We start from the raw sequence: 25,030 nt of genomic DNA on the forward strand, positions 1-25,030 counted from the left end.
AATGCCATACAGATTTTAAGATTTTAAGGGAATACTCTTCCATTCTTTCAATCCAAGTCTGCATCACCTCAGTTTACATTCCATGTTCTTTTTACCTCTCTGTTCTCAAATTTTTGCTAATTGGTAACTTTTCCATTTCAATCTTAACTCTCATACCCCTAAAGGAGGCAGAGAAACTAAATTTGAATATTATGTCATATAAAGTGAAAAAACCTAAGAAAGGGAACTTTCACCATGTGCTTATCTGTACTGACATAAGCAAGAACACATAGGATCATAGACTGAGTATTAGAAAAAACCTTTGAAGTCATTTTAGAGATGAAGTACCTGAGATCCAGAGATATCCTATTCTTTCAGAGCAACACGAGTCAATTCTAAATTAACTAGGAGTAAATCTATGAAATGTCCAGGACCGAAAGCATTTCCATCTTTGGTCTCTGGCCTATTGCTGAGTTTTTGGCAATGTTATAGTAGATTGAAATGTAAAGCAAAGTAGAAAGTAGAATAAAATTCAAATCAGACGAAACTCAAATCAGGTAGTATTGTAAATATCAGAAGATCTTAATAATGGGGATCAAAACTACTAACTACAATAAGTTTTAAATTATCTCTGTGTAATTTTTCAACAATTTTTAACAGTGATAATAGGACATTTATTTAGTGTTTTACAATTTACAAAGTGCTTTTCATATATTATCTCATTTTATTTCCTGTAAGCATGTCCTTATGGCCATAGAATAATGAATTCACTTTAAATGTGTTCTGCTTAGTAATTTGATGATGAAATAACCACTAACTGATGAAATGTACTATTTGCTGTAGGGACTATAAATAACTAAAGCTACAGAGCTTGTGTGTGGCATGGGACTAAATGGTGGCTGTTTATTTCTAGATGATATACTTACCCACCGATAAGAAAATATGTTTTGGTTCTACTTGGAACAGAATCCCCAGAGAGTAGTCAGGAATGCTGTGGTACTAGTGCTAAATCAAATACTTATACCTATGAAATCATTTAGTTGAACTGTCACTGGTCTTTGGAGTCAAACCACACCAAGGATTATGAGGTTGGAAATTGTCTCCATGGTTCAACTGTTTTCAGCTCTATCCCACTTGAGTTTTAGAAGCCATAAAATTTTTGATTTTCTAATTTTCTTTTATAAAATGGAATTAGTAACATAAATAGGAACAATGAAGAAAAATTCATGCCCTTGTGTAATATGTCTAGGATTCCTTCATCCACCTTTATGGAGGCCAATAAGATTGGATAATTTTTCACAGTTTTCAAGTTTCAATGACTCTGCTTTTTGTTTCAAGCGTTCATCTCGGTACAATCTGGCCAAGTTTGTCAAGTCTGATTCTGAAAAGTGAAAGAGAGAATCAGTTAAGAACTTACTTTAGTTTTCACTACATTAAGATCAATTTGTATTTTAATAAACTATTTTTCCCCTAAGGTTTTGCTTGTGGTTTTGGATCCTGGGTCAGAAGAGCAACGAACTTAGTTCTCATCAATCTAACATTTGGTATCTGACTTATGGAACTTACATATGTGTAGCAAAAGAATATATTTAAAATTATATTCTCCAATGTTACTCAGATAACAATCTGAAAGAGAACAATGGCTTGCTATCCCTGTCTTACTGTCTGATACAAAGAAAGTTGCTTTATTCCTTCCCCTATTTTTTTGGGGAGGGGGGGAGAGAGATTGATTTTAAATTATATACTAATTGATAGAGAACCATTATCAAGCAAACAAAAAGGGCCAGGGACTACTGGAGACATTTTTCACTTTTCTTTATTTGTAGGGTACACAACTCATACTGTAACTTTTGGTTGCTTGGTTAAATGACTCAGATTTTCTTCAGATGTTAGTGAAGGCAGCTCTGTGGAAAACTAGATTATGTTCTTAGCTGTGTTCCATGACTTGGTGTTTAGGTTAAATCCAATTTTCACAATTTCTCCAAGTTTCTGAGATGTGTTTTTAGGATAGAATTCTTGAAGAGAATCTCTGAGAAAGGGTTGGTGAGGTGCAATCCAATCTCTTCATGCCAGATGGATAGCTTCTGAAATAAAGTAGCTATAATTGATATGTTTAAAGGACAACCTTGTAAAAATCCTATCTTAGTCACTTTGAAATAAATCTATTCCATTTTAGTCTTACTATTGAAAGATTGGCTTCTCTCTGTGAAAAACAGGTACCAGTCTAATTAATCAACAAATTGTTAGGAACAGGAATACATATGTTAAAACAAAGGGGCTAAATAGACAAAGGGGGCATTGAGCACTGACTTTTAAACAAGTTTTCATAAACACAAGAACACTGTGTAGCACTTCTGCTCACACAATAGCTGAGGACAACCCAAAGCATTGATTAGGTATAAGACTTGAGGGTGACAGGTAGACAATATATGGCAAGCTTCCTTCCATGACAATTAGTTCAGATCATAGGATCCAGAAGTCCTTACATGAATCAAACTCAGGTAGTTGTTTGACATATAATTATATCTCCCAGGTTAAAAAACAATGGGTTCCAGAGGCCTATTCTGTTTAGTTGGCATGAGTGGCCATCAGACTAAGTTTGTCTTGATACACTAACTCTTGTGGGTGACAGACCTTCAAGGAAAATTATTTAGCTCTATTAATTAATATGCTCTTGCTAAGATTCTCTTCACAGTCAAATGTTGATTACATTCTTTTTTTTTTTTTTTTTTTTTTTTCAATTTGCTGAGGCAATCAAGGGTATGTGACTTGCCCAGGGTTACCCAGCTGAGAATGTTAAGTGTCTGAATCCAGATTTGAACTCAGGTCCTCCTGACTTCAGGGCTGGTGCTCTTATCCACTGTGCCACCTAGCTGCCTCTGTTGACTACATTTTTTTGACATCTGCAATGTGTGCAAAGAACATTCAGGATGTCATTGTTGAACTCACCTAGACCTTTGGTTCTTTTGGATTGGAGGTATGTTTGATGAAGTCTTGGACAATTAGAAGGAACACAGAGTTACCTGAATTGAAAACAGGCTCTTTTGTTGCTGTTTAATCTCTACTCAATTTCCTTGAGTTTTTTATTTACTTGGCTTGACTCGATTGTTCTAGAGAAGATCAATGGGCTGCTCCTAATAATCTAGGGTCCAAAGTTTTATATGAAGGCCAAATTCACAATGCTCCTGCTCAGTTATAATAGTTAGAGAAACTTTTCCCCAAACTATTCTTAGCCCATCTATAAGCAAAAAGCTGGCATAATGATTGAGCTAAATTTTAAGCAACTCCTTTTAAAACAATGGAAAGAGAGCAGGTCTAAGATATTATCTTTTAAATTCTGGAATCACAATCTTCTTAATTCTCTCATTATGTTTATCTCATCCTGACACAAACAGTTGGGTAACCAATACATAGGATATTTGATAGAATTTAAAGGCAAATTGACTTCTCCTCTGGTTAACAGACAAGAGAAGTAAGTCATTGCCTCAACTCCCAAGAATGCTCTGGTTTCAGTTTTTAGATTTAGGGGCTGACAAATCTGGTGGACCTTGGCCACTCTTAGCTGTCATGGTGACATATCTGATGAGGTTAGGTTGTCTGAGAACCCAGATTCAGATCACAGTGAGTACCAAATCTGTACACTCCATTAGGAAATAAATAGGGAGGATTATGGCTATATAGTTCAGGACTCCAGGTTTTCAGCTCTACTTAGGAAAAGTGAACAAGACTAAGTTTCCTGCACAATCATTCAGTTCTGTTGGTTTTACTTTTTTTTTTTTAAATGATTCATTCAGGTAAAAATTAAAAAAAAATAAAGATGATAAAATTAAACAAGAGGCCAAACAGCCATAGCAAGTGATTATTCAGGAGTCCAAAGATGAGCCACACTTGAGTTAAACATTTTAAGGAATAGTTGAGAAAATGACTAAAAGGTTATAAAAGACAATAGCTAACTCTGCCCAAAAGTTTCCACAGAACACTTTGCCAATAGCAAACTTTTTTCTGAAGTTGCTTTATTTTTGTAATCTCTATGGTGCTAAATTTAACCAACTCAGCTGTACTTACTGCTGGAGCAGTGGAACAGTTGCTGATTGTTCATAAATAGCTTTGCATTTCCTGCAGTGGCTCTAGGCAGCAACCATTCCCAAATACTAGAAATAGATCTTTAAAGGTGTGTGGGTCAATTAGATCTTACTGTAACTCACAGGCAAACACACCAATCCCCTGGATTTTGCCTGCACTTGGTGAGGGCAGAGCTATCACATGTGATCTCACTAGGCCTAGCAGGGGTGGTATTACAATGACTTCTTTCATCTACTGACAAGAACATTGTATGATTTTTTTTTTTTTTTTGGCAACAGGAATAAAAAGAAGGATAAAGGGAAGAAAAAGTATTTTGTTCTGTTTCTGCAGAAGGAATACAATGAATCTGAAAGGCAGAGTGGTAGAGTAGAAAGTGCAGTGGGGTCAAGTGGGGTTAAGTTTCTTAAGAAATGAATGCTAAGAATGAACCAAAAAATCAGATAAACTTAGGGTTAGATAAGAAAGAGTTTATGTAGTTCAACCTCTCAAGTTTATAAAAACGTAAGTCTTAAAAGGATTAAGGCAAGGAAGAGAGAAAGGTAAGATAAGAAGCATCTGTGAGGTACATATTCACTTATGACAGTGAATGGGATGTGAACAGATAGGCAAATTCATTTACCCTTTCTGAGCCTTAGTTTCCTCACCTAAAAAATAAGGATGACAATAATATTTGCCCTTTCTACTTCACAGCAATGTTATAGGAAAAGTGCTTTGTAAATTTTAAAGCTGATGTCATAATTTAAAATTATCTCAAGATGCCAACAAAGTATTAAACATACTTATAAGCATGTTAATTTTCTCTTTGTTTAAATAAATCAATATTTTTTCCATCTCAGGCCTAAGGGACCTCTATCTTCTTTTAAAGTCCTTTCCATCTTTTCAGACTTACAAATTCAGTTCTAAGAATTGAAGATATGACTTCTGCCTGTGGTTTAACACTACTACCTTAACCCCTTAACATCTGATCCACCACTGTGTTGGTTTGTTTTGCTAGCTGACCTTAAAATCAAGTGACTTATCATCTGCCTTCTTCAAATGGGGGAAAAGGGGCAAGAAGGAATGTAAAAAGACTGAGAAGAAAGCTTATTAGTTCATGATGCTGTGCTGAGGAAATGTTTGTAGAGATGGTCAATAATCCCTTCCCCCCATTCCATCCACCCCATCTTACTTTGTTGTTTTTCCTTCCAACAACTTGACTGGATATAATCTATATAATCCTTTTCTACAGTCTTCTCCAAATCACGCAGTGATGGACCTTTATAGTTTTTTTCAAAGTGTTTATCAACAAAATAAGGCACCTGTAGATTCTCTGTTTCTCTGGAAATAGTGTGCCCCATGGATCTGTGAGAAAAACAGAGAGATATGATCAAACATTAGATAGTGATATTAATATTTGCTGTGTATGAGCTCTAGGAACATTTAAAGGACACACAGAGACCTCTCCTTACCAAGGTTCCCACAACAATAAACTTCAGCAATATCTGACATTTTATTTACAGAATAGTTACTGCCTACATCATTACCAACATTAATGTACAAAATGCATGCCACTATAAAATTGATATTCTTCCTATCCTAAAAGAATTGAGTTCATATTGACCATTATGATAAAAGCAAAACTGACAGAGAATGTATGTACTGTTATTTGTCAGTATTTCTCTAAAACTAGATCCTCTTTAAGGTTTACTGTGATACTTTTTGTTATTACTGTTTGCTTATTTTTTCTCATTTTTCCCCTTTTGATATGATTTTTCTTGCACAGCATGATGAATAAGGAAATACATTTTTAACCTATATCAGATTGCTTGCTGTCAGAGCGGGGGAGGACAGGGAGAAAAATTTAGAACACCAAATTGTGCAAATCTGAATGTTGAATATATTTGGAAAATAAAATACTATTAAAGAAAAAAGGTTCATTGTGACAAGATAAAATATCATTTAGAAAAACATTTTAATTACAAATAATCAGAGAGACAGCACTGATTCAGCATTAATATCAAAGAGGTTAAAAAAATAGCACCTGAAAGCTAGGCTACCAGGGATGATATGGGTTCATCAAGTCCATTCTGGTGCGACTTCCTAAGCATCTTAGGAAACTGGACTCCTCAGGGCCAAAACAACCTTGAGGAAATAAAGAAATCTAAGCCCCCAAATATAGAAGTACCAACCCGTGTTAATATGAATAGTTTGGAGGCTCCTGAAGTGAATTTTTAGGGCAATAAGCCTAATTTCAAATTATAGTAATATAAAGCTCACAAGCCCCAAAATGACTTTATTCTTCAGAGCTTTGCTTAAAGTTTATCTTTTAAATTCTAACCAAAAGGAAATGTTTTACAAAATGGCAGCAAGATTCTAAACTGGTCTCCGTAATTGCTATCTAAGAATCCCTTTTCTTGGGCTATTTCTCCCAGTAGACTGATGCTACAGTTATTCTTTGTACTTATCTAAAGTATGCATAAAGCACGTATGTCTGTGCAAATGTACCACTCTCATGGAGAGAAGAAATGCAGCCCAAGAAAGAAAAAAGCAATGGATGGCAATGAAGGAGAGGACTTGAGTTCTAGTATGAGCTCTGCCACTGAATGAGCTTAGACAATGAACTAAGTGCTTCATAGGATCATAGACTTGGGACTGGAAGGAACCTTGCAGCCCATCTAGTACAATCCCTTCATTTTACAGATGAGGAAATTGAGGCTTAGAGAAATTAAGTGACTCATTCAAGATCATACATGTGTTAAGTGATAGGCAGGATCTGAATTACTCAATCACTGCAAGAATGGAAGACACTCCAGAATGAAATTCTCAAGACAGAAAGGGAAAACAATTCCAATTAGGAGGAAACATGGAATTCTCCTAAAGAGACATATGGATACACCAGGAACTTACCATCTAACTCCAAGTTAAGAGATAAAATCATAAATTATCCCTTAAAAACTGTGAGGAGGGGCAGCTAGGTGGCGCAGTAGATAGAGTCCCAGCCCTAGAGTCAGGAGGACCTGAGTTCAAATTTGGCCTTAGACAGTTAACTTCCTAGCTGTGAGACCCTGGGCAAGTCACTTTACCCCAAATGTCTCTCTAAAACTGAAAAAAGTATCTCATACAATTTTTACAGAGAAGATGAAATGATATGGATTAGAAAATAATAATGTAATTAGATGGATTCAGAATTGGCTGGATGCCCAGGCTAAAAAAAAGTAGCTATTAAATGTCAATGTTAAGGTGGCAGAAGTCTTATGTCTCAAAGATCTGTGATTGACAGTATTCTAGTTAACATTTTCTATCACTAACTTAGATAAAGGCATAAATAGCATGTTCATTTCATTTACAGGGAACACAAAGCCGGGAAGGGTAGCTGGTATACTAGATGACAGATTCAAGATCTATCATGGACCCTTTCAGCATTCTGATAAAATCTACTGACTTCTTATCATAATCTTTTTAAATGCACAAAATGCAGAATTACAAATGAAACTATTATACTGAAATACAGTTATCAACTTTTTTTTTCTCCTCCAAAACAAGTTCCTGGATACTAAATTAAGAATATTTGCTCTAAAAGAATCTTGACAGGCTAAAGCACTGGGCTGATTCTATTATGAAGCAATTCAATATTGATATACTTAAGGCCTTCCACTTCAATATAAAAGAAATCAACTTTATAAGATGGGGAAAGACATCAATAGATTATTGTTCCAAAAATAAATCTGGGAATTTTACAGTATTATGGCCAAAAGAACCAACACCATCTTGTGCTGCACAGTTCCAGAAATAAGGTGATATTAAGTCTCACTGTGCTCTGACCTCATCTGCTCAGCTATGAGCAATACAGTCTGAGGACATTGAGAAGCTCAGAGGGCAAGAATCCCCATCAAAAGAGGCCTGTCTGAACAGATCATATTTAGCCTATACAAGAAGACTCAAGGGGACATAAAATAGATGTCTTTAAATATTTGGAGGGCTGTTATGTGGAGGAAAGAGTCAATGTTTTCTTCCTAGCACCAGAAGACAGAAATAAAAACGATAGATGGAACTCAACACTGATGGAACATTTAAAAGGCTATTATATATCAGGAAAAATTTCCCAACCATTAGAACTGTCCCAAAATGGAAATGGGATACCTCCAGAGGCAGTGGGTCTTATCTCCCTGGGGGTCTCCAGACAGATACTAGATGAACATTTGGTAAAGTGTGTTATAATGTGTATAGGTTAGAATAGCCAGCCCCCAAGGACCTTCCCAACCCTTACATTCTCTGACTCTGAGAGAACCCAGTTTATCAAACTACAGAATCAAGAGTTTTATCCCTGTGTCACACTGAAGCACCCCTGCCTTTAGATCTCTAGGCCTTGGTTTCCTCAACTTTAAAATGGGAACAATGGAGAAGATGATCTCTCTCTCATTCTATGACAGTTCTTCAAATGCTGAGCAATTTGAGTTCCTTCAAAGACCAGTCCCTGCCATTCTTTGATTTGCCCAGAGGGTGTCACTACAGAACAAAATAATCCCCTTAAAAATTAGATTTCTTCTATATATCATGCCTCTATTAGGGGATTTCACCACAATGCCACTATCAAGCTTCCCTTTTAAATGCCAAATTTTATTTTCTGAAAGAATGAAATTAAATTAGTAACTTATTAGCAAAATCTTTCATTCTTTTACTACCCACATCCCCAAAAGCCTATCATTAATAAAAACTGATAATATGACTTACGATTTATAGAATAGACTGTATGGAGGATTTGTGGCCATCAGCTGGGTAATAACAGATATAATCACAATCACGAGAACTGGAAACAACTGAAGAAATGCAGAATACATATTCTAAAAGAGAAAGATATTTGGAGTAACCATTAGCTTTACAAAAAGAAAAAATACTTAATTGAAAAAAATAAAGCTAGGGATAAGATTGAATCCGTAGTACCTTGATACAGGGAATTCCTTCTCAGTGAAGTTCCTTTTACTAATAAAAGTTAGCATCCTGTACTCTCAGGATTGCCTAGAGCACTAAGAGACTGAGTGACTTGATGATTTTGACTACAACTCTTCCGTAATTAAAATGTAACTGCCTTAATCACTGTGCCAGGGCTGCCTTTCATTAGAAAAAAAAAAAAGTTGGTATGTTCTTATTTTTAAAGTATATGTATTTGCAGAAATATTTTTGGTTAAATCCATTTTCCATATTTCTTTAAATCTTAATTTCATACTCCAACAGATATAATTATTTAAATTGAATGTGTACTGAATAAATATTGGTAGATCTACTTCCATTCAATATTAAAGCTAAAAATGTATTTTGAGATCATGTAACACAAACTCTTATTTTTGTAGTTAGAAAATTGAAGCACAAAGAGGGAGTCTTGCCCAGTAGACTCCTCATAATTCCATTTTTTAGATGAGGAAACAAGGCAGAGGCTCAGGGTCACACAGTTAAGTAAATGGCTGAGGCTGGATTTGAGCCAGCATATTCCTGACTCCAGGACCAGCACTTTATCCACTGAATCACCAAAGTACTTTAATGACTCCAATAACAGAAATGAAAACGATACTGAAAAACATAAGAACTCTGATCAATGAAATGACTTATCATGATTCCAAAAAAAACCAATGGACTAAAGGCACAGCAAGTGACATATTTCCAGATATGTTTCAATGTTTGAATTGATTTTGATAGAATGACAGATATGCACAAAAAAGAAGAAAAGAAAAATCCATTAATGAAATATTAAAAAAATACACAAGAGATGACAGTTTGAGAAGAATTAAAGAGAACAAGGTGAGCAGTATTGGTACTACTCTGTTAAATTTAATATGTACTTTTTAAAAAAGTTGAAAGTTAATGGTTTATCACACAAAGCTGTTTTTCTGTTCATGTTTGGAAATAATCATATTTGTTAAGTTGATAATAATAAATATGTCCAAGTCCACTAGCTCTAAGTGAGAGGAATGAAGATCATTCTTGCTTCAAGAAATAACTATTTGACCTTTAGCAAGTCACAACCTCCCTGGGCCTCATTCTTCTTATCTCTAAAGTGAGGGAATTGAATAATATGGCTCTTAGGTCCCTTCTAGATCAAGACCTATCATCCCGGGTTTTGCTGAAATGCTTTTTCACATTTAAAAAATTTTTTTTTTTTTTTTTTTTTTTAGAAAAAAGTATTATAGCACAGGAAGATATGGATTCAAATCCTGCTTCTAAAATCTATTTACTGGCTATGTGCCATATGGACAATTTATTTAATCTCTCCAATGCTCCAAACAATTCTCTAAGATTACAAGGTACAGAAAAAGTGATGCCCTGCACAAGAAAAGGGATTTCCTCTTTCCAAATTCCCTATATTAAAGGAAGTCACAGATTTAGTCCCTCACCCTACACTGTTTTTTTTTGTTTTTTGTTTTTTTTTTGCAAGGCAATTGAGGTTCAATGACTTGCCCAGAGTCACACAGCTAGTAAATTAAGTAAGTTAATAAAGTCTGCTGCTGGATTTGAACTCAGGTCCTCCTGACTTCAGGGCCAGTGCTCTATCCACTACACCATCTAGCTGCCCCTCTTCTCCCTATTCTGTTAGGGAAGTTAGTTAGGTAGGGGGAGAAGGAGGAATACATTTGGAGATGAAGTTCATGTAAAAAATAAAAAGTAAGGGCAATTAGGTGGCGCACTGCATAGAGCACCAACCTTGAATTCAGGAGGACCCGAGTTCAAATCTGATCTCAGACACTTAATACTTCCTAGCTGTGCGACCTTGGGCAAGTCACTTAACCCCAGCCTCAGAAAAAGAAAATAAATAAATAAATAAAAAAGTAAAAAGTAGCCACAAACTTGCCCTATAAACAACAATGAATGGAATTTACTTTTCTTTTTTCTTTTAAAATTTTCTTTATTCTTTTGAACCTAGCAAGTGTCAATAAACATAAACATTTTCTATATAAAAAGAAAGATGGACAGAGAGGATCGTATGAAACTAAATTTTGTTACAGAGGTTTTTTTTTTTAAATTATCTCTTAAATTTAAAAGCATAATAACAAATCTCTCTGCTTTTCTGTGTCCCATCCTGAACTCCCTTCCCTCATCTATGCATTTTCTTGTAATCAGGTTTCCTGCTTTCATTTCCCATTCTGTGCTCTCTCTCTTTTTTTTTCTTTTCTTTATTTTTTAAAAAATTTTATAATTATAAGATTTTTTTACAGCATAGGTAACTTTTTATAACATTATCCCTTGCACTCCCTTCTGTTCCGAATTTTCCCCTCCTTCCCTCCACCCTCTCCCCTAGATGGCTGGCATACATATTAAATATGTTATACATATTATACATATTAAATATGTTATAGTATATCCTAGATACAATATATGTGTGCAGAACTGAATTTTTTTTTTAAAGGAAGAATTGGACTCAGAAGGTAAAAATAACCTGGGAAGAAAAACAAAAAATGCAAACAGTTTATACTCATTGGAATTTAGTTTTTAAAAGAAGTACAGCTTACTCTTATTAGAATCTAATATTTACAATAAAGATCACACAGAGGTCAGAGAAGATATAAGTAAGGTAGGAGACAGAGAGGGTTACCTATTAATCTAATCAGCTAAATTTTATTTTCAAACTTATCATTCAATTCAACATGCATTTCTTAAGGTTTCAGGACTATAAATGCTTTAAAGTCATAAAAACTGATTTATTTTCTTTGTGACTTTAGAGCCAGGGAAAAAGGTTGAGAGGCCTAGTATTCCAAGTCTTCCAAATTTCTAAACCAAAAAATCTAATACAAATAAACTCTACCATGTGGTTTAGAAAGTAAAGAGTGGTACAATTAATATAAATAAAATTCTGTAGAAGTATCAGAGCATAAATGTTGAAAAGGTACCTAGAATATGGTCACGAGCCTTATAGCATTCTGCTCACTGAGGGATTGTAGAAAGACTATGATGCACTCAAAAAAAAATACCCTAGATCATCTTCCTTTAAAACCAGCTAAGAAAATGCTTTGCAGATCCTTCTCTAGAAAACTCATCAGAGTGGATCTGAAGGTCATGGGAAATTCTTCATAAGGCAGTGAATTTGAGATCATTTTAGATATGTATTGGTCAGTCAGTGATATAATTGTTTCAATTAAATTTCAATAAACATTTACCAAGCACATATCAAAAGCAAGACACCATGCTAGGGGCTAAGAATACAAAGAAAAAAACAAAATAGTTCTTGTCCTAAGGAATTTTATCTTTAACTGAGGGAAAACAACTCATGTACTGCTAAACAAATAAAAGATAATTTAAGAAGGGAAATAGACAGAAGAAGGAAGAGAATCAGGGGAACCAATTAGAAAGATATTACAAGAGTCTAGGCTAAAGCTATTAAGGGCTTCACCTAAGGACCTGAGCATGTGTGTGTATGGAAAGACACCAACAGATTCAAGAAATTATATGGAGGTAGAATAAAGAGAATCAAACAAGTGAATGGTTGGAAAGGAGAAAAAGGGAGATAAGAACACTTTGGAAGTTGTAAAATTAAATGATTAGAAGTGGATAGGATTTCCCAAATGCAGGGGATTTTTGGAAGAGATAAAGATTTGGGGGGTGGGCTGGGAGAGGAAAAATTATATAATTAATTTTGTTTTTACATGTTGAATTTGAGATATTGTTGAGACATCAGGTTAAGATATCCAGCAGAAAGCAGAACTGTAAGAAGGACTGGGGTTCTGAAAAAATGACTTTAGGACTAGACATAAAGATCTGTAAAAATATAACTGAATTCACAGGAGCAAATAAATTAACCAAGGAAGAGAAAATAGAGAAAGAAGAAAGAGGGTCAAGGACAGAACCTTACTCATACAGTGGGGATGGGGAAGAAAGATGATGACAATAAAGGGAGACTAAGGAAGAGTCAAACAAATAGGACAACCAGAAGGAAGCAGAAGATCATGAAAGAAAGAATATACAAAAGGTGAGATAAGTCAGCACCATTAAAAGGTGAAAAAAAAATGAAGACTGAAAAAATTCAAGGCTCCTGGGAAGGGCCAATTTTCCCCTGAACCTTGTAGTCAGAAATGAGAATGCAAAGGACTGAGAAGTAACTGGGAAATGAACAGAAGGAACAATGAAGACACATAAGTTTTTCTAGGACTTTGGCTGTGAAAGGAAAAAAGAAAACTAGAACAAGAACTTGAGGAGCAGCAAGGTCAAGTGAAGCGTTTTGTAAAGGATCAACAAGACTTTGGCCTGTCCACAGATATATGGAAGGAGCTGGCAGACAAAAGGAAGATACCTGAGAGACAGAAATAGGATGATCAAGGGGATGAATCCCCAAAGGAAACAGACAGGGATAAGATAAAGGATTCAAGTACAGGGCCTAAAAAAGATCAGCTCTTCATCAGAAATTGGAGAAAAGTAGGAAAGAAAAGGAAATGATAAAAAAGAGTCTGAGGTAGGGGAAAAGAGATGCTCTGGTGATCTTAGGAGTTGTGAGAGGGGAAGAGGCTTTTCACTGTATGACTTTCACCCACGACTCTCCATAGCAAAGAGAAGTAGGAAAGGCACATGGCAGATGATATCCCAAGGCTAGGGTTTGGCCAGACACAAGTAGCAAAAGGCAAGGGATTCAGAATAGAAAACAATATTCATATGAATTGATCAAGTACAGAATCAAGATAATGATAAAAAGACTATGAAGCCAGAACAGGGGTTATAGACTGGGAGAAGAAGGAACAATAGAGAAACTGAAGTTCATGGTGAAGAGAAAAAAGTTTAATGATACAAAGGTACCAAAAAAAAAGAAAAAAAAAAAAGAATCTCTAATCAAATGGGAATTTCAGAGTTCGGGATCATGAAGATATCAAGCATTTATTAAGCACTTGTTATGTGCCAGGCAGTGTGTTTAATACTGGGAATACAAATACAAACAGAAAGAAAGAAAGAAGCTGAAAGTGGTGAGGAGGTAGTTCCCCACGTGGCTGATGCTAGAGATATCAGAAGATGACGAGAAACCTGGAGAAGAATGAGGATACAGTTTTGATTGTGATTAAGGCATGACCATCCCAATATCTGAGACAGTTTTAAAAAAATAGTTCATGGGAGCTGAGACTGATAAAGAGGGGAAAAAAAGGATGCTGGGGAACCTCAACAAGCATAGGAAGACCTTGAGTAAGAGAAAAGAAGCTTGGTTAGAAAGGAAGACTGTAAACCTTTGAATTTTCTGAGAAAATTAGTTCTTGAAGCAATGGATTACAGAAAAAAGAAACTGGAATGAATGAAAAAGATGGAGAGGATAAACCTCAAAGGAGGAGATAATGATGAATGATGGTAGCAGAAAGAAGATCTGGAAGTAGTTGTGTAAAGGAACAACTATACTGATTCTTTCTCCTGGTCTAATAGGTTGGATGACATGAATGAAGCAGCAGAGAGGGAGGTCAGGGAAGCAGTGTCTTCCAAAGGGAGCTGGGTTGCCAAGAGTACAAGGAAAGCAAAAGTGTAAAAGGAAGAGTTCTGGGATAAAGGGAATCTTGTTAATAACAGAACAAAAATTCCAGAGGGCATGATAGAAGAAGACAAAAAAAAGGAAGCTGAAATAAAAGAGTACAGGAAGAAGTTTTTTACTTTGGCAAATATCAACTTTGAATAATGGAAATTAATGGAATAGCAGGAAGGCTTTTCCTAGCCACATGCCAGGAAAAATTCAGTTTTAACTGGGGCCTCCGTACTTTAGGGTCCTATTATTATGTATTTTCCATCTTCTTAAATATATGTAGTAGAAAATTTTATAACATTGTTACAGATCATAAATGCTAACTCATTATAATTTTTATAGGTAGTAACCTTTTTTTCTCCAGTCACCTGAGGTTTTTCTTCTTCTTCTTCCTTCTGGGTCTGTACCCTCTCATTTCGGTGTCGTCGACGGTAAAAGTGTGTGTCATCTGTCATCACATTTGAAAACATGTGAATATTTCCTGGTAAAACAAAACAAAATTAAATTAAAATAGGAAGCAAAACATCTTGCCCTGTCTTGTCCATGACCCCTTAACACTTTTAATGTTTTTGCAATTATCTAATGATTCTTCTCAATCATCTTCCAAGAAAGGCTAAGTAAGTATTCTATCATATTTTACACAATGGAAAAAGTAGGATACTGAGATGAAGAGTAAGCCAAGTAAGGTAACTATAAGCCAGACCTTCTTAGTGCCCATGCCTATGAATTGGGACCAAATTTAAATATATTTTTAAAAACCTATTAAAAACTATTCCATGTGTGCCCCTAGGCAAGTCACTTAACCCCAATTGCCTCAGGGAAAAAAACTTCTGAAGAAAACAGTTTAATGGATAGTCCTTCAGATTATGAATGAAGAATCACTAGTCTTAGTTCTGTCACTAATGACTGGCTGGGTGCAACCTGCTTTATAACTTTGGCAGCTATATATAACCAAATCTCCACCTCAACATTTACAAGCTAGCTATTACAAAGCCAACTCTAATGTTCTAGGACAGCTTTTGTAACTTCTTTTTGTAACTTCTAACCCTCCAGAGAGAGTCAACATGGCACAGCGAATAGAAAGATGGCCTCTAATCAAGGAATATCTGGTTAGAAGTCCCATTTCTGACACAGTAACACTGACATACTGTGTATCACTTAATCTTGCATTACTTTGGGTAATTAAATCATAAAGAAGGGGCTGATCTATATTGGGAGGATTTTCTCATCTAAGTTCAGTTTTTTTTTTTCTTGGAAGTTCACTTTAATCAATGAAATCTCTATCTAATCCCTATCTCTAACTTGGCATTAGTATCATTTTACAAGCATAACAGCTGATTCTCTAGTCAGGTTCTCAAACCTGCTGAAGATGACCAAAGTATGCTTATCTATAGTATATCAGAGAAACTAACCTGTAGGAAAATGTCCTCCAAAGAACACATTGAAGACCTCCTCTGGAGTAATGTCAGCTTCAAAATCTGGGTAATAAGTATAGGGTCTGGCTTGGGGGGCAGCAAAAGTTGCTTGTTCATCTCCATATTCATCATAGCGCAATCTTTTATCGGGATTGCTGAGAACAGCAAAGGCATTCCCTATTGCTATAGCAAAAGGAGAAAAAAAAACAAACCAATGTCAGAACTTACACTTAGCCATCTTTTCTTCCACTGAATTTAAGTATATAAATAACAACTCGGAGAATATGGTCAATTTGTATAAGGCAACTTCACATGTATTTAAGAGTAAGCCTAAGTGAAAAATTTTAGGTAAGAATAATTTGTGATTGTAAGTGTTCAAAAAGTGCTATCCACCTCCAGAGAAAGAACTGAAGGATTATGAATATAGATTTAAACATACTATTTTCACTTTTTTCATAATTTTCATATATTTTACATGATTGCACATGTACTTATATTAAATTATTTACCATCTTCGAGAGGAGGGATGAAGTGAGACAATTTGGAATACAAAATTTTATTTAAAAAAGAATGTTATTATTTTCACTTTTTTTTCTTTCTCATGTTTTTTCACTTTTGCTCTGATTTTTCTTTCCCAACATGATTCAAATGAAGGTATATGTATAAGGAGAAAAAAAATTAAAATTCAAAATCTTATAAAAATTAAAGTTGAAAACCATCTTTACATGTAATTGGATAAATAATATACTAATAAAATTTAAAAAAAATTTAAAGAATGTTACAAATATTCTTAGTAAGCCAATGATTCAAGACAACTCTGAGGACATGATACTATCCATGCCCAGAGAAAGAACTGATGGTGTCTGAATACAGATTGAAGCATACTTTCATTTAACTTTTCTTGAGGGGTTTTGGGATTTGTTTTTTTTTTTTTTTTGGTTTTTTTTTTTTTTTTTTTTTTGGTTTATGTTTTCTTTCACAACGTGATTATTATGGAAAGGTATTTCATGACTACACATGTATAACCTATATGAAATTACTTGCATTCTCTGTGGGAGGAGAGGATGAGAAGAGGAGAAAAGATCTGAAATACAAAGTTTTAAAAATAAATGTTAAAATTGTTTTTACAGAAAACTGAGGAAAAGATAAAATTAAATTCTTTAAAAGAATGTTAAAAATTGTTTTCACATGTAACTGGAGAAAAAAATACTATTTAATAGAAAAAAATAAGTTTTCCGAATATAAGTAATGGATCACAGTCTAAGTTACAGAGTAACCAAATAAAACAATCACCAAAAATGTTTTTTATGGACGCTTGTCCAAAAGCAAAGCCCTTACATATTTTCAGTTTTAGAAATCAATGATATATTTTCTTTGACTTGTTTTTGAAACCAGGTCTCCTTACTTCAACCAGGTTTAGAAGTTCAGAAGTACTGAAAGGCCCAAATCCAAATCCTACTATCTGCTTTATCTTCCCTGTGGGTCAGTGTTACCCTTCTTGGATACAATGGTGGCTTACTCCTAAAGTCCCTGACCCAGGGGGCATACCACATAGGTGCCAGCTTTAGCAGTTTTAGTTCTTAGAACACAGTCCCCTGCAGTTCAGAATTCCTGAGCTTGAGATCTTCCAGCTTCAGTCTCCCCTATAGCAAGGATTACAGGCCTTTGAGACTAAGGTGGGTCATAACTTTCAAAGGCCAAGAGCTAAATAGGAACTTGAGAGACTGACTAGAAGGTAAATCAAAAGAGCTGGAAAAAAAAAGTCTTTTCTGAAAACATTTTTTTGCTTTGTCTATATAAATGCAATGGGAAAATATAGATATGACTATTTAAATAGTCAATAAAATCATCCCAAAAATATCTCCACAGGATTAATTAATAGTATAAAATGCTTTAAAAGAAGAACTAATTTCCACATATAACATTTTTTCATTATATGATAGTGTTTATTCATAGTAAGAGAATATTTCACTTTAACATTTATTAAGCAAATGCTTGACTTATTTTATGCCTGATTACCTCAAAGAAGATAAACATACATTGCTGCAGTTCTGCCTAAAATAGCATCTTCCAGACTTGTTCTGCTAAATGTTTAGAGTAATGGCATAGCTACTTAAACATTTCAGTTACATGAACTTTTCAATAAAATGACAGTTAACTAATGTATTGTGTTCCTTTTTTTTTTTTTTTTTCTTTCTTAAAAAATGACTAGATCTCATTATCTCACCCAGGCAGGCAGTGAAGGAGCTCCTCATAGGCCTGATCCTACTGTTGATGAGCACAGGAGCTCTGACTCACTCTATTTCTGACCTGGGTTGTTTGCCTGCCCTTTAGCAGTCCCAACCCAACGTCTTCCCCAGGGACTTACCATACTAATGCTACCAAACTTAGTTCTGATATACAATCTGCACAGTCCACTGTGGTTCAGAATTTTCCCAATTTTCTTCTGTTTTTATTATTTATTAATATCCTCTCTGTATTATATTCTGCATAAAATATTCATCACAGAGAAACCAACATTTATTCAAAGGTATTATAGGACGAGGTATTTTTTAAAACTCCACTCCATATAAAATTGTTTACTATAGTTCCCTGATGAAATAAAACAGTTATACTTCTGACTGAAGTTCTCTTCTTTATACCTATATATACCTTTAAAAGCTTCTGTGGCCCCGGGTGCACAGTTCTTATCAGGGTGAAATTTCAGGGCCAGTTTTCGGTAAGCTTTCTTTAGATCCTCATCGCTGGCATCTCTGTCAACTCCCAGAATTTCATAATAACTTCTGCATTTCTTTATCCTAAAAAATAATATGTCAAAAGTAGTTATACCTTTTAAGATGCTTTCATATGGTTTATTTTGTTTGTTTTTGTACCACTGATGGGATATCATCTCCATTTTACAGAGGTGGAGTCAAGACTCATAAAGTACTAGAAATAGAAGGAAGAGCCAAAGATCTTCACCTAGACTACAGAAACTACCATCCTACTCTACCCATCCCAGCACCATCTCATCCAGAGAGCCCTGGAAATCTGATTCCCTAGAAAAATAAAGGGAGCTCTTCATCTGTTGGGAATGAGATTGTGAAAACACATTCTTTCCATCAATGGTCTAAATGGAACCTCATAGCTATGTAACTTTTTACATGCTTCTAACAGCTCACTTTACAACTTCTGTAGGATAATAAGGTATTTCTGAAACCATTTTAAATAATAGTAGTGGGGGGGGAAAGGCTCATATATTTTGAATCAAAAGAATGCTAGGTGATTATCTAGTGCAACTCTCTCATTTTAAAGATGAGGATACTTAGTACCAGAGAAATTAAATAACCCAAAGTGGTAGAAACAGGATTCAAATGCAGGTCCTCTTACTCCAAATCCATATCCATACCAGTATATCATCACAAACCCTGTCTTGCTGCTATATCTCCTCTAAGTTTTCATCTTTGCTGTTAGCTTTATGCTTCCCATTTAGGATTCTCCTGTCTAATCCTAACAAAGAGTTCTTTAAACTCTTCTTTCTCTTGGACCTCTTCTTTCTGCTACTCTATTTACTTGTATCAACTGAAAATTTCTATTCCCTTGAAGGCTCCACATTATCTCTTATGCTGGCTGTCTCTCTTCCCATTTCTCACTTAAGGTCTGGAAGTAAAGACTTACTCTTTTCTCTCCCACCATCACTCAACATTTCCTCTAAGGGAGGCCAGCTGATTACCTAAATGGCATTCACCCACCAACCTCCAAGTTATTTTGCTATCTTTTTCTATCACTTTGGCACCTGGCTTAGTCTTCCTCTCTATTCTTTCCCTTGGTACGATTGTCAGAAACTTGAATATCCACAATAATGACTCTTCAAACTCTCTGACTTCATAGTTTGTTGAACTCTTTAGTTCCTATGGCTTCCATCATTTTAACTGTCACCTATAGGTGTACCTACCCCAAACACATTATATGAACATTTATGATCATATCCTGGGCCTTATCACTCAAAATTATTCTGCCTCCAAAATTATAAAATTTTAGGAATTCCCCTATTATAATCATCTGTCTTTCATTCTCTTCTATTCATTCCCCCTATATCTGTGTTCTTATCAACACTACAAAAACCTTGATTTTTTTTCCCTTCATTTCTTTTTATCATTATTTTCTTTAGATTTTTAAACCTTTTGCTTCTTTAAATGAAACTTATTATTTTGCTTAGCAATATAAAGTATAGCCTTGGTAGGTTGACTAATATTGCACTAATTAATTGAAGTATCACTTTTTCCTATCATATTGGCTCAGCCTAGCCATGAACTGGTTATTTCAGTAATTATTTCTTTAAGGAGCATCTTGTAATAGTATCTATGCTACACTTGAGTGTGTCTTTGTAACCAATACCTAAAGTTTATACATTTTGAAATTATTTTAAGTATAGTTCCTCTTTTATATTATTTCTTCCTCAATTTTGATACTGCTATGTAGAAACGTTATTGATATTTGTGGGTTTATTTGTATAGTAGTACTCTACTGAATCTACTGTTGTTTCAATTAATTCACTAGGGTTTTCTAAGTAAATCATGACATCAATACATAGGGAAAATAATTTCCTGTTTGTTGCTATTTATGCTTTTAATTTCTTTTCTCCTCCTGTATCAGTGCCAAAACAAGTATTTCTGAAACCATTTTAAATAATAATAGTAGGAGGGGGGAAAAGGCTCACCTTTTTTTTTACTCTTGGATTAGAAAAGTCAGTGCTTACTCAACCAAAGCTAGCTTTTAATATATGCTTTTTATCACCAAAATATAGTTCTTCTGTGTTGGACTTTATAATTTTACTATAAAAGAATGTTACTTTTTGTCAGAGCTTTTTTCTGTATTATTTGATAAAATCATGGTTTCGAATGTTGTTTTTAAAATATTTCCTACCATTAAATCATCCTTGAGTTCCTTGTATAAATTCAACTTGATCACACCAAATACTTTTTTTTGTATATAATGCTAAAGTCTTTTTTCCAGGATTTATTGAAAAATTTAAGAATCATTATTTTCTATTGATATTGATCTATAGTTTTCTTTCTATGCTTTATCCTTTCCTGCTTTAGGCATATATCTATTTTCTCAATAATCAATACTGTTCTGGCCTTATTTTTCTATTAAGTTGCAACTACTGTATGGTCAGTTATTTTAATAATATCTTCACCTCTATACTGCAATCCCTTGACAGTTCCATTATTTCTACCTTATTAAATCTCAATCTTAAAAAACATTCAAAATCTGCCATTTCTGGTCCTACTGTGATATAAATATAAAGAGGAAATGAGTTCAAATCCCAACTTTGCTATTTATTATCTGTGTGATCATAGGTAGGTCAATTACTCTTCTGGGCTTCAGTTTCTTTATCTGCAAAAGATAATAAATGAACCAGATCAGGGGTCTTTTGGGTCTTTTTGCGCAATGGTCCTTTTTCTCAGTCTACTGGAGTCTGTGGATCCATCTTAGAATAAGGCATTATGCATAAAATACACAGGAGATTAAAAAAGGAAACTAATTATGCTTAAATAGTTATAAAATATTAACAACAAATTCACAGACTTGTGAAGAAACTCTGGAGCAGATGGATGATCTCTAAGTCTTTTCTAGTTCTAAATCCTTTGGTTATATTAAACTGTAAAACTACTAGGTCCACTACAAATATATGGTATTTACCCTCTGAACTTACTATCTAAAGGATATCTTACTTATATTTTGCCTTATTCCTCCTCCTCAATATCTATCACAAAACTCAAGGTTTCCAAAATCTGACAATTTACCTTTCCAGTTTTATTTCATATTAGTGCTTTCCCATATTGCAAATTCTAGACAAAATAGACTACTTGCCATCTTAATTGTGTCCATACTTATGCCTTTGATGAAACCTTCTACAACTAGAATGGATCTCTTTCATTTGTACCTGCTGAAGACTATCCATTCCCTCAAAACCAGCCAGTTCTACCAGGGAGTTTTCCTTGATGTTACACTTCTCTTATAAAAATGACCTGCCCCTAAGTTTTTTGTAGCACTTTTCCTGATCCTTTCCTTTTGCTTTTTCTGAATGGTTCTCCCTTGGGTCAGTTATTTTTGTATCTCTTCTGATTTTAGATTGTGCATTCCCTGAGGGTGCTGCGTCAGATTTCCTGGTGTCCCCATATCTGCTAGGGTGCCGTGCATGTAAAAGAAATTTTAAAAATGTCTAAGTTGAATGCATCTAATACAAAGGAGGTAATTTTATAACTGAGAAACTAGAGGCCCAGAGTTAGAGATTCCAAAAGATACATGATGGAAAAATCTATATCCAGAAAAAGAACTGATAGATTCTGAATGCAGATAAAAACCTTTCATTTTCACTTTATTTCCATCATGGTTTTTTTCCTTTTGAATTTTCTTTCACAACATGACTAACATGGAATGTTTTACATGATTGCACATATATAACCTATATCAAACTGCTTACCATTTTAGGAAGAGGGAAGGGGAGAAAAATTTGGAATTCAAAATTTTGTAAAAATGAATGTTTAAAATTGTCTTCACATGCAATTTAAAAAACGAAATACTATTTTTTCAAGAGAGCTAAAAGTGATGTGTTTGAGATTAAATAGCTAAAAAGTGGCAGAGCAAGGATTAGAATTCAAGTCTCCTGCCTCCCAGTTCAATGTTCCTTCATATGACCCGTCCAAGATTACACAACAGAGATGAGATCAGAACCTTGATTTTTTAAATTTGTTGTGTTTGTCCCATTCTTCTGTGATATTTCTTCAGTATAGAATACATATGAAGCAACTCAGGAGAGGAAGGCAGTGGGTATAGTAGAATGAGCATGGCTCTGGAGTTAAAGAGGACAGGGGTTCGAATCCTTCCTCTGACACTCACTGCTTGTGAGACTTTGAGCGAGCCAGCTAACCTTCCCTGTACCTCAGTTTCCTCATTTGTAGAATGAAGGGGTTGGATAGATGGCCTTTAAGGTTCCTTCCAGTTCTATAACTATGGTTCTATGGCCCAATCTCCAGCACATGCTCAGGGTTCATTCCGCCATAGTTCATTCACATGCTTTATTAACATAAAGAAGAAAGCGTGAATTCCCCAGGATGACATAATAGGATTACCTCTGCACCCCAAGTAACTGCTCTTCTGTATAGGTCATGCTAGCCTCTCCAGGCCGAGCCTGACTTCTCTCATTCTCAGCCTTCTTTTCCTTCTTAGAATTCATACACTTATGGCATCCACAGAAGTCAGTACTGTCAGTAGTTTCGTCGGTTGGATATTTATTTCTTCTAAATGCATCAAAGTATGCTGCAAAGCAACAGCACCTCCGTTAGGCCAAGTACTGCCCCAGAAAACCAGCCTCTCCTATCTGACTCAGGAGCTCTTTGTGGGAGTCGGCAGGAATCAGAGCCGCTTCAATCATGAGCAGGTGAGTGTGGGGGCCATGCTATGGGCTTTATAGTGGCTTTTCAATGTCCACACCAAAGCTGAATAAACACCTTCCCTAGGAAAATACAGAAAACACGGGACGGAATTAATAAGGGCGGACACATGCTGGAACACACAGGGTATGGAGTATAGCAGTTATCTTCATGTATCAAGAACCATTACAACAGTCAATCAGCAAACAGGCTAGACGCAGCCAGTCTCGGGATCCGGCCCCCCCAGCCCCCGACTTCAGGGGAAGTGAACGTCTAAGTTTCCAGAGGCAATTGTTGCGGTTCAGTTATCCGCGTTCGAATCCGACATGGCTAAGTGGATAACCTACGAAAATCTGCAGACACGCGCTCTGTCACTCGCTATCCCTCCCCCCCATCCTAAGGTTAACGCTGAAGCAAGATGAGCCCAGGCTCCCACATGCCACAGCTCCGTCCTGTGCCCTTGTATTGGGGGAGCTACACTGAGCCCTCACAAAACACCGACGGGACCAGCACCATGTCAGGGGGCAGGTTTCGGGTACGCATGCGCGCGGAGGTTACGAAGGTGAGGGGCGGGGGCAGTGGGGGAGCCCTCCCCAAAGGGAGGGGGAGGGGCAGAGGAGTCCCCTCCCCTGTCCTACCTCCAGGTAGGGCCGGACGTAGGAAGCTGGCCCTAGGAAAGAGCCAGCGAGAAAAGGATGCTTCCCGCCCACCGTCAGGCCTGGGCCCGCTCCGGGGCGACTCGTCAACGCTGGCACCCCCCGCCCCTCCGAGGAAACCCAAGCCCGTGTCTCCTCTGTTCCCCGACCTCTGCTCTTCCCACCGCCTCCCAGACAGGAGAAGCTTCCTTGCAGGCTCTAATTCCCTGCCCTGGTACCTTCGGTCCAGTGCTCCCTGCTCCCCAGAGTCGCCTTCATGTCGGCTCCTCTCAGCAGCACCGCTAGGCCGCAGTGGCGCGCGGAGGAGGAGGCAGGTGGGGGGAGGGGAAGAAGGACCGCGGGGGGAGGAGGATGGCGAAGGGGGAGACAGAAGTGGGGAGGTAAGGGAGAGGAGGTGGGACCACGCGGGGATCGCCGGGAATGGTAGTCCTGACTATCCCTGACGCACCCAGTGGACGTGAATGAGCTGAAGTACCATTCCCGACATGCCCCGCGCGCGGCGTTGTCCCAATACGTAATTCTAAAGATTAAAGGGCTAGGGAGGCGGATGCTGCAGATGAACAACTGGTAGCTGCAATATGTAGCTGGGAAGGAACGGACGGGGAAGAGGAAAGGGAGTTTTTTTTTTAAACCTTCGTGACCGCCTTTCATGCACTTGCTACAGTAAACCATAGTAATGTTATCCTAACATCTGACGCTTCTTTTTTTCAACTAATTTTATTTTTCCAAATACCTGCAAAGATCGTTTTCAACTTTCACCTTTGCAAAATCTTGGGTTCAAGTTTTTCTCCCTTCCCCCTCCCCCTCTAGACAGGAAGCAATCCGAATAGATGCTATCTCTTTAAAAATGTAACCCAGGGCTCTCCCCTCACTGGTGTTGGACACTTCAGGACTACCACCCTGGCAGATAGGTGCTATTATTATTTCCAGTCTACAAATTAGGAAACTGGGTGTTCCAGAGACATCTTAAATTCGACATGTCTAAAAACCAAATTCATTTAGCCTTATGCCAAATCCTTCCCCTTTCAA

At 36.2% G+C, this 25,030-nt stretch overlaps 1 protein-coding gene across 7 annotated transcripts; it reads right to left on the reverse strand.

Annotated features, from left to right (window-relative positions):
* Window positions 1–629: 629 nt before the first annotated feature.
* Window positions 630–24,494, reverse strand: DNAJC18 (DnaJ heat shock protein family (Hsp40) member C18). 7 transcript variants are annotated; one of them, XM_074291503.1, is made up of 8 exons: window positions 24,220–24,494; window positions 23,046–23,428; window positions 18,580–18,725; window positions 15,925–16,110; window positions 14,881–14,993; window positions 8,773–8,882; window positions 5,231–5,403; window positions 630–1,360 (listed from the first exon to the last, which is right to left on the reverse strand). In XM_074291503.1, the coding sequence occupies exons 2-8, from the start codon at window positions 23,147–23,149 to the stop codon at window positions 1,236–1,238; spliced, it is 957 nt and encodes a 318-aa protein (XP_074147604.1). In that variant the 5' UTR covers window positions 23,150–23,428; window positions 24,220–24,494; the 3' UTR covers window positions 630–1,235. The 7 variants fall into 7 exon arrangements, with proteins under 7 accessions (XP_074147604.1, XP_074147602.1, XP_074147605.1 ...); XM_074291501.1 differs by having other exon boundaries at window positions 14,863–14,993; XM_074291504.1 differs by having other exon boundaries at window positions 14,863–14,993; window positions 23,046–23,232; window positions 24,220–24,475.
* Window positions 24,495–25,030: the final 536 nt, after the last annotated feature.

Source organism: Sminthopsis crassicaudata, chromosome 2 (assembly GCF_048593235.1).
Source record: "Sminthopsis crassicaudata isolate SCR6 chromosome 2, ASM4859323v1, whole genome shotgun sequence".
Classification (NCBI taxonomy): domain Eukaryota; kingdom Metazoa; phylum Chordata; class Mammalia; order Dasyuromorphia; family Dasyuridae; genus Sminthopsis; species Sminthopsis crassicaudata.